Source organism: Centropristis striata, chromosome 7 (genome assembly GCF_030273125.1).
Source record: "Centropristis striata isolate RG_2023a ecotype Rhode Island chromosome 7, C.striata_1.0, whole genome shotgun sequence".
NCBI classification, from domain to species: domain Eukaryota; kingdom Metazoa; phylum Chordata; class Actinopteri; order Perciformes; family Serranidae; genus Centropristis; species Centropristis striata.
This window is the reverse complement of record NC_081523.1, coordinates 4,745,235-4,764,282: the sequence shown is the minus strand read 5'-3', so window position 1 is coordinate 4,764,282 and position 19,048 is coordinate 4,745,235. Positions and strand designations below refer to the sequence as shown.

At 31.4% G+C, this 19,048-nt stretch overlaps 2 protein-coding genes across 3 annotated transcripts in view; one reads left to right on the top strand and one right to left on the bottom strand.

Annotated features, from left to right (window-relative positions):
- The window catches only part of mapk1 (mitogen-activated protein kinase 1), a 44,153-nt gene extending 38,949 nt beyond the window's left edge, over positions 1–5,204 (bottom strand). For both annotated transcript variants that reach the window (XM_059338159.1, XM_059338160.1), the window contains exon 1: positions 4,810–5,204. In XM_059338159.1, coding sequence (XP_059194142.1) covers positions 4,810–4,952 — 143 coding nt within the window. In that variant the 5' untranslated portion in view covers positions 4,953–5,204. The remainder of the gene's footprint in view (positions 1–4,809) is intronic.
- Positions 5,205–12,265: 7,061 nt separating this feature from the next.
- LOC131975457 (inner centromere protein-like) lies at positions 12,266–18,023 on the top strand. Its single transcript, XM_059338158.1, has 4 exons — positions 12,266–12,339; positions 14,600–15,000; positions 15,877–16,389; positions 17,745–18,023. The coding sequence occupies exons 1-4, from the start codon at positions 12,281–12,283 to the stop codon at positions 17,957–17,959; spliced, it is 1,188 nt and encodes a 395-aa protein (XP_059194141.1). The 5' UTR covers positions 12,266–12,280; the 3' UTR covers positions 17,960–18,023.
- The last annotated feature ends 1,025 nt before the right edge of the window (positions 18,024–19,048 follow it).

Below are 19,048 nucleotides of genomic sequence, written 5' to 3'. Positions count from 1 at the left end.
AGAGAAGTTCACATTTTGTACTGATTAGAACATGTTTATTTCAATGGTTCAGTAATAAAATTGGTTTTGAACTACTTTAGGAGTGAGTTTAAGCAGTGTACAGCTACAAGGAGTAAGAACACAAGGACAATTTTATGTTGATAAACTGAGGAAAAAGTAACATGTAGGGCTAAAAGTCTAAATTCAGTATCAATTATGACTGAAAACCTTTATATTCAGCAGTGAAATATTAAAAGGGACAGTTTGGGAGACAGAAACCACCACAAAGTTAAACATAGTGTACAGCTACCATAAGTGAAAACATATGGGCATAATATGATAATACAGTGAAGATGAAGGACTGTCAGATTAGATAAGTATAAATCCTGCATCTATTTCAAGTATTTAAAAAGGGACAGAGTGACCACAACAAAATCAATTTAAAAGAAAAAGTAAAGCTACCATGGGTGAGAATATCTTATGTTGATATAGTTTAGAAAAAAGTAGTGGAATCACACTAGTGTAAATTCTGCACTGATTACAACTGCAAACATAGAAAAATTAGTATAACATGGGCTAATATGGATTACAGAAACCACAAGAAAATAAAAAAATATATAATACAATACATTTAATGAGGATAGTGTGAAGTAAAAATGAAGTGAAGTAAAACTAGAAGGACTTATTTGGGAGATATAGACCACTACATAGGGCTGGGCAATATGGCCCTAAAAGAATATCACGATATTTCAGGCTATTTTTGCGATGACGATATTCTTGACGATATTAGGAAATACTTAAAAAGATATAGAAAATATGATTTTTTTTTGTCCGTATCAATAAATAAAAATCTAACATGTAGTTTGAAGTGCAAATCTCAACAGTTGCCAAATAAAAAAAAATTTACTCTTGACTCTTGAGTATCAGCAATAATAATAATTTAGGGGTTCCGGGGGCATATTTTAATGGATTTTGTAAAGGAGAATAAAGGTTCTTGTATGTTTTATTTAAGGCATCTTATTTTGACAGTCTTCTTGTAAATTATGTGGTGGATTCTCTTAACACACTGTGCTCTTATTTTGAAAGCTGCATGTGTTAAGCGAGAGGGAGTAATAGTAGCGTTTGATGATTAAAACAACTTTTACCACTACATCAAGAAGTAGGAACATTGGCAATATCATGATATGCATTTTTTTTAACCATAAAAAAAATATACCGATATTATCGTGAACGATACGATATGGCACACCCCTACCACTACAGTCAACTAAAATCACTGTAAATTCATCACAATTGATGATGAGTGGAAGGATATTTGGACACATGCTGAATCAATTTCAGTCTGCAATCGTACCAAAGCGATATAGTTAAAGATTATACACAGAATGCACAGATCCCCCAACCGCAGGCATCAAATCAAACCAAATAGCCTCTACTGTCATTATATAAGCAAATTTACAACAAAATTGAAAGTGCCACTGCATAAGGTGCATTGTTATGACAATCATAACACAAAACAACAAGAGTAAAACATTCAAAAAATACCGAGCTAAACAAGGACAAAAACAAGAACAAGGACATGTGATGTAATAAATAATTATAAAAATAAATAAATGGCAACTGAAAATGCTATAATTTATAAATGAGGTAGATTGTATGTTTTGCACATATCAATTGTATTGCACATGTCTGTTTTATTTGTCAATTCAATCCTACTCTCTCACCCATGTGCCTTAAATGCAAGATAGAAATTGGTACTCTAACTCATTGTCTTTGGTCACGTTCGAAACTGCAAATGTACTGGTTTAATGTATTATCTGAAATAAAGAAGATATTGGGCTTAGAACTGGAGATGAACCCTGTGTCTCTCATACTGGGCCTCCCAAACCGACACATCCAAACATAACAAGTTGTATTGTATTCTTACTTATGCAGCAAAGAAAAATATTTTATTGCAGTGGATTAATGAAAAAGTACCAACTGTTAAAGGCTGGCAATAGTTATGTTTGATCTAGTGCCATTAGAGTACTTTACATGTATATTGCAATCAAAAACAGACCAATTCTATAAAGTGTGGGAACCCTATTTGATGTCTGTAATATCATGCTGCAGGGATTTTCTTGACTGCTCATACCACACATTATTACTGTAACCCCAAGTATTATTTATACGGATCTGAGCTGATGTTCTTATTTTTTGTTTGTTTACTTGTTTGTTTTGCTTTTTTTCTGTGAACCATATTATGTAACCATCCTTTACTTGTGAAAGTGAAAAATTAATAGAAATATTGTTTTTAAAAACCACTGTTAATTCAATCACCGTTACAGTAACATTTTGACAAAACACACTTTTTGTTTATTTTTTTATGCTACTATGTTGCGTTTAAGCGCAGAGAAATCCAATACAACCTGTTTAAAGCGATGGCATGTGTGTAGACACATTACATTACTTTTACCTCAATAATATTATTTGACTTCCAGATGAGCTATGTTGACTTTTAGTCGGGTATTATTAAAAGACACCAAAAGTCAGCCAGTTTAGTTGTGATTTAATCTTTTTTTTCCCTGTCTGTCTTACTTGAACTATCATTGCTTTGGTAATATTTGTTATTCTTCTCTCATATAATATATTTCTTTCAGAAAAAGATGGGCCCATTTTGTTTCATAGGCTATTTTTATTTGATTGTCACTTTATGGAGCTTTGATTTTTTTTTTTTTTTTAAAAAGGTCCTCCTGTTGTTATACAGTATTTATGTTCACATAAATAAACAAACGGTTTTAATAAAACTACTTGTGACATGTTATATTTGGCTTTGACTTTGACTGAACATTTGCTCTCACTTTGTGATAAAAAAATATCGGGATATATATCGTATATTGATGTTCAACCTAAATATATCGGGATATGACTTTTGGTCCATATCGCCCAGCCCTAATAAAAAACTAAAAAAATACTATAAGGGCTTATTTGGGACATAGACACCACTACAGTCAACTAAAATCACTGTAAATCCAAAGTGGAGACTTGCACACACCCTGTTTGGTGCCTGTTACAGTAACATTTTGACAAAACACACTTTTTGTTTATTTTTTTACGCTGCTATGTTGCGTTTAAGTGCAGAGAAATCCAATACAAGTTTAAAGCGATGGCATTTGTGTAGACACATTACATTACTTTTACTTGTACCTCAATAATATAATTGGACTTCCAGATGAGCTATGTTGACTTTTAGTCGGGTATTATTAAAAGACACCAAAAGTCAGCCAGTTTAGTCATGATTTAATGTTTTTTTCTCCTGTCTGTCTTACTTGAACTATCATCGCTTTGGTAATGTTTGTTATTCTTCTCTCATATAATATATTTCTTTCAGAAAAAGATGGGCCCATTTTGTTTCATAGCCTATTTTTATTTGATTGTCACTTTATGGAGCTTTGATTTTTTTTTTTTTTTTAAACAGTACAGTATTTATGTTCACATAAATAAACAAACGGTTTTAATAAAACTACTTGTGATATGTTATATTTGGTTTGACTTTGACTGAACATTTGCTCTCACTTTGTGATAAAAAAAAATATCGGGATATTTATCGTATATCGATATTCAGCCTAAATATATCGGGATATGACTTTTGGTCCATATCGCCCAGCCCTAATACAAACCTACAACACCTACTAAACCTACAGTAACATTTTGACAAAACACACTTTTTGTTTATTTTTTTTACGCTGCTATGTTGCGTTTAAGTGCAGAGAAATCCAATACAAGTTTAAAGCGATGGCATTTGTGTAGACACATTACATTACTTTTACTTGTACCTAAATAATATTATTGGACTTCCAGATGAGCTATGTTGACTTTTAGTCGGGTATTATTAAAAAGACACCAAAAGTCAGCCAGTTTAGTCGTGATTTAATCTTTTTTTTTCCCTGTCTGTCTTACTTGAACTATCATTGCTTTGGTAATATTTGTTATTCTTCTCTCATATAAATATATTTATTTCAGAAAAAGATGGGCCCATTTTGTTTCATAGGCTATTTTTATTTGATTGTCACTTTATGGAGTTTGATTTTTTTTTTTTTTAAACAGTACAGTATTTATGTTCACATAAATAAACAAACGGTTTTAATAAAACTACTTGTGACATGTTATATTTGGCTTTGACTGAACATTTGCTCTCACTTTGTGATAAAAATATCGGGATATATATCGTATATCGATATTCAGCCTAAATATATCGGGATATGACTTTTGGTCCATATCGCCCAGACCTAATACAAACCTACAAATACTAGAAGGGCTTATTTGGGACATAGACACCACTACAGTCAACTAAAATCACTGTAAATCCAAAGTGGAGACTTGCACACACCCTACATTTTGACAAAACACACTTTTTGTTTATTTTTTTTACGCTGCAACTATGTTGCGTTTAAGCGCAGAGAAATCCAATACAAGTTTAAAGCGATGGCATTTGTGTAGACACATTACATTACTTTTACTTGTACCTAAATAATATTATTGGACTTCCACATGAGCTATGTTGACTTTTTAGTCTGGTATTATTAAAAGACACCAAAAGTCAGCCAGTTTAGTCGTGATTTAATCTTTTTTTTTCCCTGTCTGTCTTACTTGAACTATCATCGCTTTGGTAATATTTGTTATTCTTCTCTCATATAAATATATTGATTTCAGATCAGATCAGATCAGATATATTGATTTTCACGTTGCGTTCGCGAACATTAAGTCGGGATAAAAAAAAAAACACTCTTTATATTATGTCTCAAAAAAAACAACTAAAAAGCTAAGACAGCGACTGTTCGGGCCACTCACCACACCATCCCGTAGGCTCCCTCCCCGATGTAGGAGAGGTTGCTGTACCGAGGCCCGACGTCGAAGGCCTGCCCGCGGACCAGCTCCGTGCCCGACCCGGAGCCGGGGCTGGGGCCGCAGCCAGCAGGGGCAGCTGTCGCCATTATGAGCTCGGCCTTTTTTTCCCTTCTTCTTACAAGGCTATGAGATAAAAATTAAAAAAAAACAGCCACTAAGAAAGTAGAAAACAAATGTCTAAGTGGTTGTATATCCGTGGTCAGTGTGGCTGCAACAGTTATGAGGCGTTCACGTCGTCCGGAGTGTTTTTCTGCTTCTTCCCGTTAACGTTGCGTTCAGGGCGTTCGGAGCGGCCTCACCACTGCTGAGCTGTCGAGCGAGCAGCGGAGACTTGATGCTGCAGGAAATAACGGAGGCGGTCATGTGATCCGCGCTTTGCTTTTTTTCTTTCCCTTTTTTTTCTGTGGAAGACCAATGTTGCCTTCAGGTACTGCTTTAACTCTTTTTTTTTTTTTTATTATTATCTTTTCATTTTTACAACATACAAAAGAGGTCATAATAAAAAAAATAAAAAATAAGAAAAATATTAATAATAATAATAATAATAATAAAATACATAAATGAATAAATAAATACAATAAGAGTAAATAAGAGTAAATAAATAAAATACAAGACAGGCAAGTGCGCTTTTTTTCTTTCCCTTTTTTCTGTGGAAGACCAATGTTGCCTTCAGGTACTGCTTTAACTCTTTTTTTTTATTATCTTTTCATTTTTACAACATACAAACGAACATCAAACAAACCAGACAGGATGGAGGTCATAATAAAAATAATAAAAAATAAGAAAAATATAAATAATAATAATAATAATAAAATACATAAATTAATAAATAAATACAATAAGAGTAAATAAATAAAATACAAAATCTGAAAATAAATTAACTAAAAACAAGACAGGCAAGTGCGCTTTTTTTCTTTCCCTTTTTTTCTGTGGAAGACCAATGTTGCCTTCAGGTACTGCTTTAACTCTTTTTTTTTATTATCTTTTCATTTTTACAACATACAACCGAACATCAAACAAACCAGACAGGATGGAGGTCATAATAAAAAAAATAAAAAAAATTTGAAAAATGTTAATAATAGTAATAAAATACATAAATGAATAAATAAATATAATAAGAGTAAATAAGTAAAATACAAAATCTGAAAATAAATTAACTAAAAACAAGACAGGCAAGTGCGCTTTTTTTCTTTCCCTTTTTTTCTGTGGAAGACCAATGTTGCCTTCAGGTACTGCTTTAACTCTTTTTTTTTTTTTTTTTTAAATTAAAAGTTTTTATTATCTTTTCATTTTTACAACATACAAACGAACATCAAACAAACCAGACAGGATGGAGGTCATAATAAAAAAAATAAAAAATAAGAAAAATATTAATAATAATAATAATAAAATACATAAATGAATAAATAAATACAATAAGAGTAAATAAATAAAATACAAAATCTGAAAATAAATTAACTAAAAACAAGACAGGCAAGTGCGCTTTTGTTCTTTCCCTTTTTTTCTGTGGAAGACCAATGTTGCCTTCAGGTACTGCTTTAACTCTTTTTTTTTTATTATCTTTTCATTTTTACAACATACAAACGAACATCAAACAAACCAGACAGGATGGAGGTCATAATAAAAAAAATAAAAAAAATAAGAAAAATGTTAATAATAATAATAATAATAACAAAATACATAAATGAATAAATAAATACAATAAGAGTAAATAAATAAAATACAAAATCTGAAAATAAATTAACTAAAAACAAGACAGGCAAGTGCGCTTTTTTTCTTTCCCTTTTTTTCTGTGGAAGACCAATGTTGCCTTCAGGTACTGCTTTAACTCTTTTTTTTTTTTTATTATCTTTTCATTTTTACAACATACAAACGAACATCAAACAAACCAGACAGGATGGAGGTCATAATAAAAAAAATAAAAAAAATTAGAAAAATGTTAATAATAATAATAATAATAAAATACATAAATGAATAAATAAATATAATAAGAGTAAATAAGTAAAATACAAAATCTGAAAATAAATTAACTAAAAACAAGACAGGCAAGTGCGCTTTTTTTCTTTCCCTTTTTTTCTGTGGAAGACCAATGTTGCCTTCAGGTACTGCTTTAACTCTTTTTTTTTTTTTTTAATTCAAAGTTTTTATTATCTTTTCATTTTTACAACATACAAACGAACATCAAACAAACCAGATATTTTATTATTATTATTATTATTATTAATATTTTTCTTATTTTTTATTTTTTTTATTTTTTTTTATTTTTTTTATTATGACCTCCATCCTGGAGGTCATAATAAAAAAAATAAAAAATAAGAAAAATATTAATAATAATAATAATAAAATACATAAATGAATAAATAAATAAATAAATACAATAATAGTAAATAAATAAAATACAAAATCTGAAAATAAATTAACTAAAAACAAGACAGGCAAGTGCGCTTTTTTTCTTTCCCTTTTTTTCTGTGGAAGACCAATGTTGCCTTCAGGTACTGCTTTAACCCTACAAAGCCAAGTGTATCATATTTGATACATAAGTTTTTGAGACCTCTACATCATCAATGTGATATTTTCTTTTCCTGAAAAACCTGATGAATACATGAATTGATGATTAAAAAAACTGAGCAACAAATTTCACAAAAATACCAGATGTAACAAAAATTATTTGCTGGTTCCACTGGTGGATCTGTCATTGCTGCGTGAAAACTTCATATCAGCAGATGTACGATGTTGTTTTATATGGAAAAACATATTTTGTATGTTTGAGGAAAATGTTAAAAGGAAAGTCAAAGTTTTATTCAAGAAAAGCAAATTGTGAGCAAAAAATTGCACAAAAAGACCTGATGTATCAAATATGATCCAAATTAAATTCATATATGAAAATTGATATTGAATTAAAAAAAATGTTAGCTGGTTCAACAAAAACTCCAGTTTTGAAAATTTAGAATTTTCTGGCAATTATTTCACGGTTAAGGCTTTATAGGGTTAACTCTTTTTTTTTTTTAATTCAAAGTTTTTATTATCTTTTCATTTTTACAACATACAAACGAACATCAAACAAACCAGACAGGATGGAGGTCATAATAAAAAAAAATAAAAAAAAATAGTAAAATGTTAATAATAATAATAATAATAATAAAATACATAAATGAATAAATAAATACAATAAGAGTAAATAAATAAAATACAAAATCTGAAAATAAATTAACTAAAAACAAGACAGGCAAGTGCGCTTTTTTTCCTTCCCTTTTTTTCTGTGGAAGACCAATGTTGCCTTCAGGTACTGCTTTAACTCTTTTTTTTTTTTTAATTCAAAGTTTTTATTATCTTTTCATTTTTACAACATACAAACGAACATCAAACAAACCAGACAGGATGGAGGTCATAATAAAAAAAATAAGAAAAATGTTAATAATAATAATAATAATAAAATACATAAATGAATAAATAAATACAATAAGAGTAAATAAATAAAATACAAAATCTGAAAATAAATTAACTAAAAACAAGACAGGCAAGTGCGCTTTTTTTCTTTCCCTTTTTTTCTGTGGAAGACCAATGTTGCCTTCAGGTACTGCTTTAACTCTTTTTTTTTTTATTATCTTTTCATTTTTACAACATACAAACGAACATCAAACAAACCAGACAGGATGGAGGTCATAATAAAAAAATAAAAAAAAATAAGAAAAATATGAATAATAATAATAATAATAATAATAATAATAAAATACATAAATGAATAAATAAATACAATAAGAGTAAATAAATAAAATACAAAATCTGAAAATAAATTAACTAAAAACAAGACAGGCAAGTGCGCTTTTTTTCTTTCCCTTTTTTTCTGTGGAAGACCAATGTTGCCTTCAGGTACTGCTTTAACTCTTTTTTTTTTTTTAATTCAAAGTTTTTATTATCTTTTCATTTTTACAACATACAAACGAACATCAAACAAACCAGACAGGATGGAGGTCATAATAAAAAAAATAAAAAATAAGAAAAATATTAATAATAATAATAATAATAATAAAATACATAAATGAATAAATAAATACAATAAGAGTAAATAAATAAAATACAAAATCTGAAAATAAATTAACTAAAAACAAGACAGGCAAGTGCGCTTTTTTTCTTTCCCTTTTTTTCTGTGGAAGACCAATGTTGCCTTCAGGTACTGCTTTAACTCTTTTTTTTTTTTTTTTTTTTTTAATTCAAAGTTTTTATTATCTTTTCATTTTGACAACATACAAACGAACATCAAACAAACCAGACAGGATGAAGGTCATAATAAAAATAATACAAAATAATTTTTGCATCTATTTTTGGTCATTTTATGTCTTTTTTAGTTATTTTTACATCTATTTTGGGTCATTTTGTGTCATTATTAGTCATTTTTCAACTATATTTGGTCATTTTGTGTCATTATTAGTCATTTTTCAACTATATTTGGTCATTTTGTGTCATTTTTACATCTATTTTTGGTCATTTTATGTCTTTTTTAGTTATTTTTACATCTATTTTTGGTCATTTTGTGTCATTATTAGTCATCTTTCAACTATATTTGGTCATTTTGTGTCATTTTTGCATCTATTTTTGGTAATTTTGTGTCTTTTTTTGTCACTTTTGTATCTATTTTTGGTCGTTTTGTGTCTTTTTAGTCATGTTTACATCTACAGTCATGGAAAAATTCTTCTAGATATCAGCTCTTAAATTAAACTCTTATCAGCTATTTTTTGTTGTTATCATTATATTTATCCAAACAAATGTACCTTTAGTCATACAAGGCATTAAAATGAACAAGAAATAGAAGAAAAAAAGGGTCTAATAATGTTTTCCATGACTGTATATTTATATTTATATTGGTTTTCAGCTGGAAAAAACACTTGATGCTGCAGGAAATAACGGAGGCGGTCATGTGATCCGCTCTTTGCTTTTTTTCTTTCCCTTTTTTTCTGTGGAAGACCAATGTTGCCTTCAGGTACTGCTTTAACCCTATAAAGCCAAGTGTATCATATTTGATACATAAGTTTTTGAGACCTCTACATCATCAATGTGATGTTTTCTTTTCCTGAAAAACCTGATGAATACATGAATTGATGATTAAAAAAACTGAGCAACAAATTTCACAAAAATACCAGATGTAACAAAAATGATATGCTGGTTCCACTGGTGGATCTGTCATTGCTGCGTGAAAACTTCATATCAGCAGATGTATGATGTTGTTTTATATGGAAAAACATATTTTGTATGTTTGAGGAAAATGTTAAAAGGAAAGTCAAAGTTTTATTCAAGAAAAGCAAATTGTGAGCAAAAACTTGCACAAAAAGACCTGATGTATCAAATATGATCCAAATTAAATTCATATATGAAAATTGATATTGAATAAAAAAAAATGTTAGCTGGTTCAACAAAAACTCCAGTTTTGAAAATTTAGAATTTTCTGGCAATTATTTCACGGTTCAGGCTTTATAGGGTTAACTCTTTTTTTTTTTTTAATTCAAAGTTTTTATTATCTTTTCATTTTTACAACATACAAACGAACATCAAACAAACCAGACAGGATGGAGGTCATAATAAAAAAAATAAAAAAATAAAAAATATAAATAATAATAATAAAATACATAAAAGAATAAATAAATACAATAATAGTAAATAAATAAAATACAAAATCTGAAAATAAATTAATTAAAAACAAGACAGGCAAGTGCGCAGGTAAGGCAGGAAAATCAACAAATCTGCTTACCAAAATTATCCCATTTTTCTTTTATCATATCATTTTCACAATTTAATCTCCCCAACATCTTCTCACATGCCACAGTCTCCATCATCTGTGTTTTCCACAGACTCAGTGTGGGAGCTTGGGGTTCCTTCCAACACCTCAGAATAGTGCTGCTTTAACTCTTAACTCTGTGGAGTTTTGGGCTATTTTGTCCATCCTGCCTGTATACACCACTTAAACATGTCTAAACCTCTCCAGTCCAGGAGATTTTGGTTCAAATTTGTCAACTTCCTCTGCATTAATTCCTGTCTCTGTTTAGCATCTTTCAGTCTGTCCTTTTATCACATGCATGGCTCCTTTTTCTCCACACAAACTTGGTCATTAATCAGTCAGATTTTTTTTGATTTTTTTTTACATTTTTTATTTTTATTTTGTGAGAGCATTATCATACAGTGCTTACTTTCAGACAATATACAATAGTATTTCTGCCACTCACAAGGTTTTTTGTTTACAAAACAAGAAACAAGATACAGAAAGCGTATTATTATTACATTTGAGAACTTTGAACAAACTGGGAAAGGTAGACATATGTAAAAGAGCAAATAGAAAAAATAAAAATAAATTATCCACCATGGAGTTTCGAAATGAAATATAAGTAATACAAACTAAACATTAGACCATGGGTCTCAAACCTGCGGCCTGCGGGCCAATTGCGGCCCTCATAATGATATTATGTGGCCCCCACCTTGATATGAAAGTTTAATGTGAGTTTTATAGGTATGGTACTTTACCGTGTTGTGTGGGGAAGGTCCCTTTAACTACTTTTTTGGTAATTTTGTGTCTTTTTTTGTGGTAATTTTGTGTCTTTTTTTTAATAATTTTGTCTCTTTTTAAAAAAATTATTGTGTGTTTTTTAAATAATTTTGTGTCTTTTTTCGAAATATTTTGTATAGGCCTATATATATATTGTAATTCTGTGTTTTTTTGGTCATTTTGTTTCTTCTTTAAGTAATTTAGTCTTTTTTGGTCATTTTGTGTCTTTTTTTGGGTCATTTTGTGTCTTTTTAAAATGATTTTGTGTCTTTTTTGGTAATTCTGTGTATTTTTTTGGTCATTTTGTGTCTTTTTAAAGTCATTTAGTGTTTTTTCAGTCTTTTTTTGATTATTTTGTGTCTTTCTTAAGTAATTTAGTTTTTTTCTGTCATTTTGTGTCTTTTTTTGGTTATTTGGATACTGTCTCCAGCAGCCCCCAGGTAATTTGAGTTTGAGACCCCTGCATTAGACCCAATAAAACATAGTACAGTGTTACAGTACAAAACAGCATTACAGGGTCATCCTTACAGTACTTCTGTCTGTTCCAGATTAACATATTCAACCCACTTGGACCACAGTTTAACACATTTATCTTTCTGAAGGCGAAGGGAGAAAGATTTTTCATTTTATTTTAAGTAACAAAGCATAAAGCTGCAAGGAATTTTGCATAATATCTACAGACATTTTTTTACAGTGCAATACACAAATTGCATATAATTTATAGTGAAATATTACAGTATGCAAACAGTGGCCACTACAGCCATTCATAACAATCTGTAATTGGTAACAGCAGTTGAATAAATGCACTTAGTTACATTCCATCATTGCTTGTATTTATATATTTAAAAAACAACAACAACAGAGCAGGTCGTCAAGGAAAACATGTTTTTATCTCCAGGGACAAATGATTCCTTTTCCTTTCCACACAAACCCTTGGAGAGGTAAGCCACACTTTACAGCATAAATACATACTTTTTTATTTGACTTTTAATGTTCAGTAGAACTGTATTGTGTTGTGGAAAGAGTCCATTTACTTTTCATACATTTTACTTTCATGTAAATCAATTTTTTCATAAGTTACATGTTTTTATTAAGAACAGTGAAGTGCTGTTATCAAGGGAGGAAATGAAAAAACTGAATTTTTGTTAACTTTCTTTTAACTGACTTGTTGTTTAGGATGCATGTGCACAAAATGGATTGTAGGTGTAGCGTTTCTTTGATAGATAGATAGATAGATAGATAGATAGATAGATAGATAGATAGATAGATAGAGAGATAGAGAGATAGATAGATAGATAGATAGATAGATAGATAGATAGAGAGATAGAGAGATATATAGATAGATAGATAGATAGATAGATAGATAGATAGATAGATAGATAGATAGATAGATAGATAGATAGATAGATATACTTTATTTATCCCAAGCTGGGAAATTACAGTGTAGCAGCAGCATTACACACAGAGACAATAACAACACAATTAAGTAAAAAAGAACAACCTAGGCATACTTCAAGCAATAAAATATAAAAATACAATAAAATACAATAAAATATAAAGTGTCTAAAGAAGGAGTAGAATATAATTCCAGTGCAGAATAAATATGAATATACAGTATAAAAATGTTGGTGCAATGAACAGTGTGCATAAAAACACATAAAGTGCATAGACAGTATGTAATGAACCAGGTTATTATTTGTTATTGTACAGTGTGATGGCATGTGGCAGGAAAGATTTTTGCACAAACTCGAGGAAACTTTATATCGAGTCAAAGGTTTGCAGTCGATGCACTTGTGACCTTCTTATCTTACCTTATCATCTTATCTTAAAGAGTAACTAAACCCCTTCACTTCTGACTTAAGTGACTCTGCCCTGGAAATTCCCAAAATGTGAGGTGTTGGTTAACATTGGTGACAAATGCTGCTGCCACAAATGTCACCTGCCTCCAGAACAGTTTTTTAAAAATTGCAATAATCAGGCTTCAACCAGTAGAAAGCAGCCGCTATGCATATTTAAAACAAAGTATGCAGAATTCAAATACTTTGCACTAAAATGTCAAGATTGTTAACAGTTACTTGACTCAATCAACAACTCAAACAAAAATAGCTCATAAGAGTTTAATGAACATACTTGGATTTCAGCATCTCAAAAGTTAATCAAGCAGCATTATGACTTTATGATTTATTTGCCAAGAACAGAAACACTCTTTCTGTATATTTTAATGTGAGAATTAACTCTGAAAGTCACGTTTTCTAGTGACATTCAGATGTTAATCACACATTATTAAAGTTAAACAATGAGGAGAAACCTCTATGCAATTATTAAGTTTGGTTAATTGTTTGATAAACTGATTCTGTAGCATCAGGTTTCAGATTTATGTTGAAAGTCTCCACAATTTTGCAAACAGTCATGGAAAAAATGATTAGACCACCCTTTTTCTTCAATTTCTTGTTCATTTTAATGCCTGGTGCAACTAAAGGTGCATTCATTTGGAAAAATATAATGATAACAACAAAACTAGCTGATAAGAGTTTAATATAAGAGCTGATATCTAGACATTTAACATGGTTTAATTGATCATAACCAAAATCATTATCAATAAAACCATGGGAAATATCTAGATATCAGCTCTTAAATTAAACTCTTATTACCATTATATTTGTCCAAAAAATGTACCTTTAGTTGTACCAGGCATTTAAATGAACAAGAACCTGAAGAAAACAAGGATGGTTAAATACTTTTGCATTTTTGCATCTATTTTTGGTGATTTTGTGTATTTTTTGTCATTTTTACATCTATTTTTTGTCATTTTGTCTTTTTTGTTATTTTTGCATCTATTTTTGCATCTTTTTTTGGTCATTTTGTGTCATTATTAGTCATTTTTCAACTATATTTGGTCATTTTGTGTCATTTTTAGATCTATTTTTGGTAATTTTGTGTCTTTTTTGTCATTTTTGTATCTATTTTTGGTCGTTTTGTGTCTTTTTAGTCATGTTTACATCTACAGTCATGGAAACATTCTTCTAGATATCAGCTCTTAAATTAAACTCTTATCAGCTATTTTTTGTTCTTATCATTATATTTGTCCAAACAAAAGTACCTTTAGTCATACCAGGCATTAAAATGAACAAGAAATAGAAGAAAACAAGGGTCTAATAATGTTTTCCATGACTGTATATTTATATTTATATTGGTTTTCAGCTGGAAAAAACACTTTGCAGGACCTCAGTCTGGAGCAGACATGTACTCTTCTCCAAAGAAGCCACCTTGGGGTGATGGGCCGTCTTTTTGTGGAGACAGTGAGCCACCTAACACATCAGAGAAGATTAAAGAAGAAGAGAGATGTTGTCCACCTGCAGAATCCAAAGACGAGGACAGACAAAGACAGAGTAAGAGAGTGAAGACCAGAACTGCCAAGGAAATTGTCCAGTTCTGGCTCGGGATAAAACCGGAGTCTTCACCAGATACGGACCCTTCTTCAAAGAAGTTTAAACCTCCGAGAGCGTCTTCCAACCCTTCTGTTACCCACAATGCACCTAGAAAGAGGACAGGAAGGGACAGATTAGAAACCATCGAATGGAAGGACAGAAGGAACTGTCGAGGTAGAAAGGACACTGTAATAAATTATTCTGTAGTCATTTCATTTTACTTAACCCTATAAAGCCTGAACCGTGGAATAATTGCCAGAAAATTCAAAATTTTCAAAACTGGAGTGTTTGTTGAACCGGCTAACCTTTTTTTTAATTCAATATCAATTTTCATATATGAATTTAATTTGGATCATATTTGATACGTCAGGTCTTTTTGTGCAATTTGTTGCTCACAATTTGCTTTTCTTGAACTAACATAATCATATAAAACCTAATATTTTTAACCAAATAAAACTTTGACTTTCCTTTTAACATTTTCCTCAAACATACAAAATCTTTTTTTCCATATAAAACAACATCATACATCTGCTGATATGAAGTTTTCACGCAGCAATGACAGATCCACCAGTGGAACCAGCAAATCATTTTTGTTACATTTTGCTCAGTTTTTTTAATTGTCAATTCATGTATTCATCAGGTTTTTCAGGAAAAAAATATCACACTGATGATGTAGAGGTCTCAAAAACTTATGTATCAAATATGATACACTTGGCTTTATACGGTTAATATATTTGATAAAATGTATTAAATATAAATGCGTCCTTGATTTTGAGGCAGTTGTTTAAGTAACTTTAATATAAAAATGTTTGAGATAGAATCTGCTCATTTTGATCACATTAAATATAATCTTTATGTGTGTGTAATTCTAAATCAAGAGAATTTTGAATGAATCCAACACAATAGAATTAGTCCGTTTTTAATTGGCAGGCACTTCCTGTTAAGTTGTTATTAACTCAACTTGTAACTTAGTTAGATTTAATAAATAATATTGCATGCAATCTGTTGCCTCAATTTTATTGAGTAGCTATTGTTTATCTTTTTTTACAGTGGAGGATAAAGTAAGTCTGGAACAGGTGAAGAGAGAAAGAGAGAAAAGGGAGGACGAAAAGAGACAGAGGAGGGAGCAGGAAGAGAGAGAGAGGAAGGAGAAGGAGAGAGAAAGACAAGTAAGGAGAGAAAGGGAGAAAAGGGAGGATGAAAGGAGACAGAGGAGGGAGCAGGAAGAGAGAGAAAGAAAGGAGAAGGAGGAGAGAATAAGACGAGAGAAGAAGATGAGAGAAGGAGAGAGAGAGAGACAGGAGAGGGAGAAAGTGGAGGAAGAAAGACAGAGGAGGATGGAGGAGAGAGGAAGACAGAAGAGGGAAAGGGAGGAGAGAGAGATAGAGGAGAAGGAGAGGAAAGAAAGCGATAAACGAGAGAGTAGAAGGAGAGAGAAGAGGGAGAGGAGGAGAAGTGCTGCTGTTCTCTCCAGGATCCACCTCGGCTGGCTGCAGGGCCTGAAGGCTGCTCTCAGCCAGGACATCGAGCTCAACATCCTGCAGGAGAACTTCCTCCGACGAAGTGAGAACATAAAAGTTACATTATTTCACTTAAAATGACATTAAAGCATCCAATCAGATCCTTTCCTTAACCCATAAGAACCCATGCACTGCAAAAAAGCAACATGGTCTCACAGGAATCCGTGAAATAGCCACGGAATCACTCAAATTTTTGTGTCATTTTGTGTCTTTTTGCCATTTTGTGCCTTTTTAGGTAATTTTGTGTATTTTTTTAGTCATTTGGTGTCTTTTTTTATAATTATTTTGTGTCTTATTGTGTTTTTTTGGTAATTTTGTGTCTTTTTTAGTTATTTTGTGTCTTTTTGAGTAATTTTGTGTCTTTTTGTGGGGTTGTTTTGGTCATTCTGTCTTGTCATTTTGTGTCTTTTTTGGTCATTTTGTGTCTTTTTTAGTCATTTTGTATCTTTGTTTAGTAATTGTGTGTCTATGACCTCACGGAGAGCGAGGAGACCTGTTATAGGAACCTGGTCTCACAGGAATCCGTGGAATAGCCACGGAATCACTCAAATTTCCGTGAAACTGACACGGATTTGGCTACAATGCAAGTTAATGACAGTCATATCCCGTGGCTATTCCAACATACAAAGTGATTATGTACATTCACTGAGTGAATATTTAGAAAATAAAACATATATTTATCACTAGAAATGTGATCAAAATCCATTTTTATGCAGAAACTAAGTCAAAATATTGATTTTTTTTCACCCAAAATGAGAGAACTGTCCGCCATGTTTTTTGTTCTGACTGCCGGAACCGTGAAAGTCACGTGACTTGGAACAAACCAAGGAAAAAATATCCATGGAATAGCCACGGGATATGACTGTCATTAACTTGCATTGTAGCGAAATCTGTGTCAGTTTCACGGAAATTTGAGTGATTCCGTGGCTATTCCACGGATTCCTGTGAGACCAGGTTCAAAAAAGGTGTGTCTAAAAACAAGTTAAAACACTAAATATGAGGGAAATCTTGTTTTATTTTTTCCAAAACAAGATAAATTAAAGCTGCAAGCAGTGATGAACTGGCCCGAGCAGAGTGACCTGACAATTATTTGTTTCTTACCAAGATAAAAAAAACTTTAGATTTAGAAGTGTTAGATCATTTATCTTCTTTTAAGAGTTAATTTCTAATTTTAAGCGTTCAACATGCCTATTTCTAGATTTAATAATCTTAATTTAAGAAATCTTGTCAAGGTAAATTATCTGTCCATGCAGCAAGATCATTTCCCTCAGATTTAGTGTTTTTATCTTGTTTTTAGACACACCTTTTTTTGCAGTGTGGTGACTGTTACCTGTTGGGATTTGTGCAGGTTTACAGTCAGACTCGAGACTTGAACCTTTCACATGATGTCTGTTTCAGGTGAGCCCAGTAAGAGGGCAGAGATACGGAGGCTGCGTAACAGAAGGAGGGAGCAATTCGAGCTAAGACGAGAAGTAGAAGAGAAGGTGAAGAAGGAGAAGAAGAAGCAAAAATGGAGAGAGAGGAAGGAAAAAAAGATGATGAAGAAGAGGGACAGAGCTCAGAATGGCCACAGAACCAAACAAGGTCCATCAGACATGTCCAGAGAAACCTAACCTCTGGTGTGACACACTGAAAATAAAAAACTGTTAAATATCTTCAACATTTGTCGCACTCAAACTTGATCCATGTTATGAAGTTTGACACCTGACAGACCAGACATCTTATGGTTGAGCTGCAGTACAGACGGGCCAGATTATCTAAAGTGTTCCGAAGATAAAACTTAAGAAAATCCTTACGAAAAAAATAGGATGTTCCTAAGAATGTTCTTGAATGCTATTCACCTTTTTTTTTTCTTAGGAATTGTCGTATGATTTAGGAACTTCTTAGTTTTCTCACTTAGGACGTTCTTAGATTTTTAACTTAAGATCACTAGATCATTAATTAAGTAGTATCAAATACAACAACTGCCTCTGTGGTTTACTTAGAGTACATTGTAGTGTAATCTAGGAATAGAGTCACATTTCACACACACTGAAAGGACATTTACATTATATGTCAACTGCCAAAATAAGATTTATGTGATAGATTCACACAAAAAACTACTCCGACCAACTTCAATGAACAAAACGTGGTAACACATTGTCTAGGGATAAACTATATATTAAAGACATCAAATAAATGTCATACAAATTAGTTCAAGTAAATACAAATCAAGACTTTCTTTTCACTGTAGCTGTTTTAAGACGGCTGAGGGCTTCTCTTAAAGTTGTCAAGAAATTTGAGAAGAAATCTATGAACTTTGTTTTCAAGAATCTCATTTGTTCTTCAAATCACACCAAGATTTCTGACAGAAGGCCAGATGTTGGAGGCGGGAAGGTCTAGAGCAGGGATGGGCAACTTAAATGCTGCAGGGGGCCACAATTTTTCTTTGACGCTACCACAGGGCCACATATAGGAGCGTGCACTTAACCAGATATGATGAAACTGCAATTTTAAATATGTTTACAGTGCAGTAACTTAACATATTTCATGCTCAAATGCATGTACACTGCAAAAAAGGTGTGTCTAAAAACAAGATAAAAACACTAAATCTGAGGGAAATGATCTTGCTGCATGGACAGATAATTTACCTTGACAAGAGTTCTTAAATTAAAATTATAAAATCTAGAAATAAGCATGTTGAACGCTTAAAATAAGACATT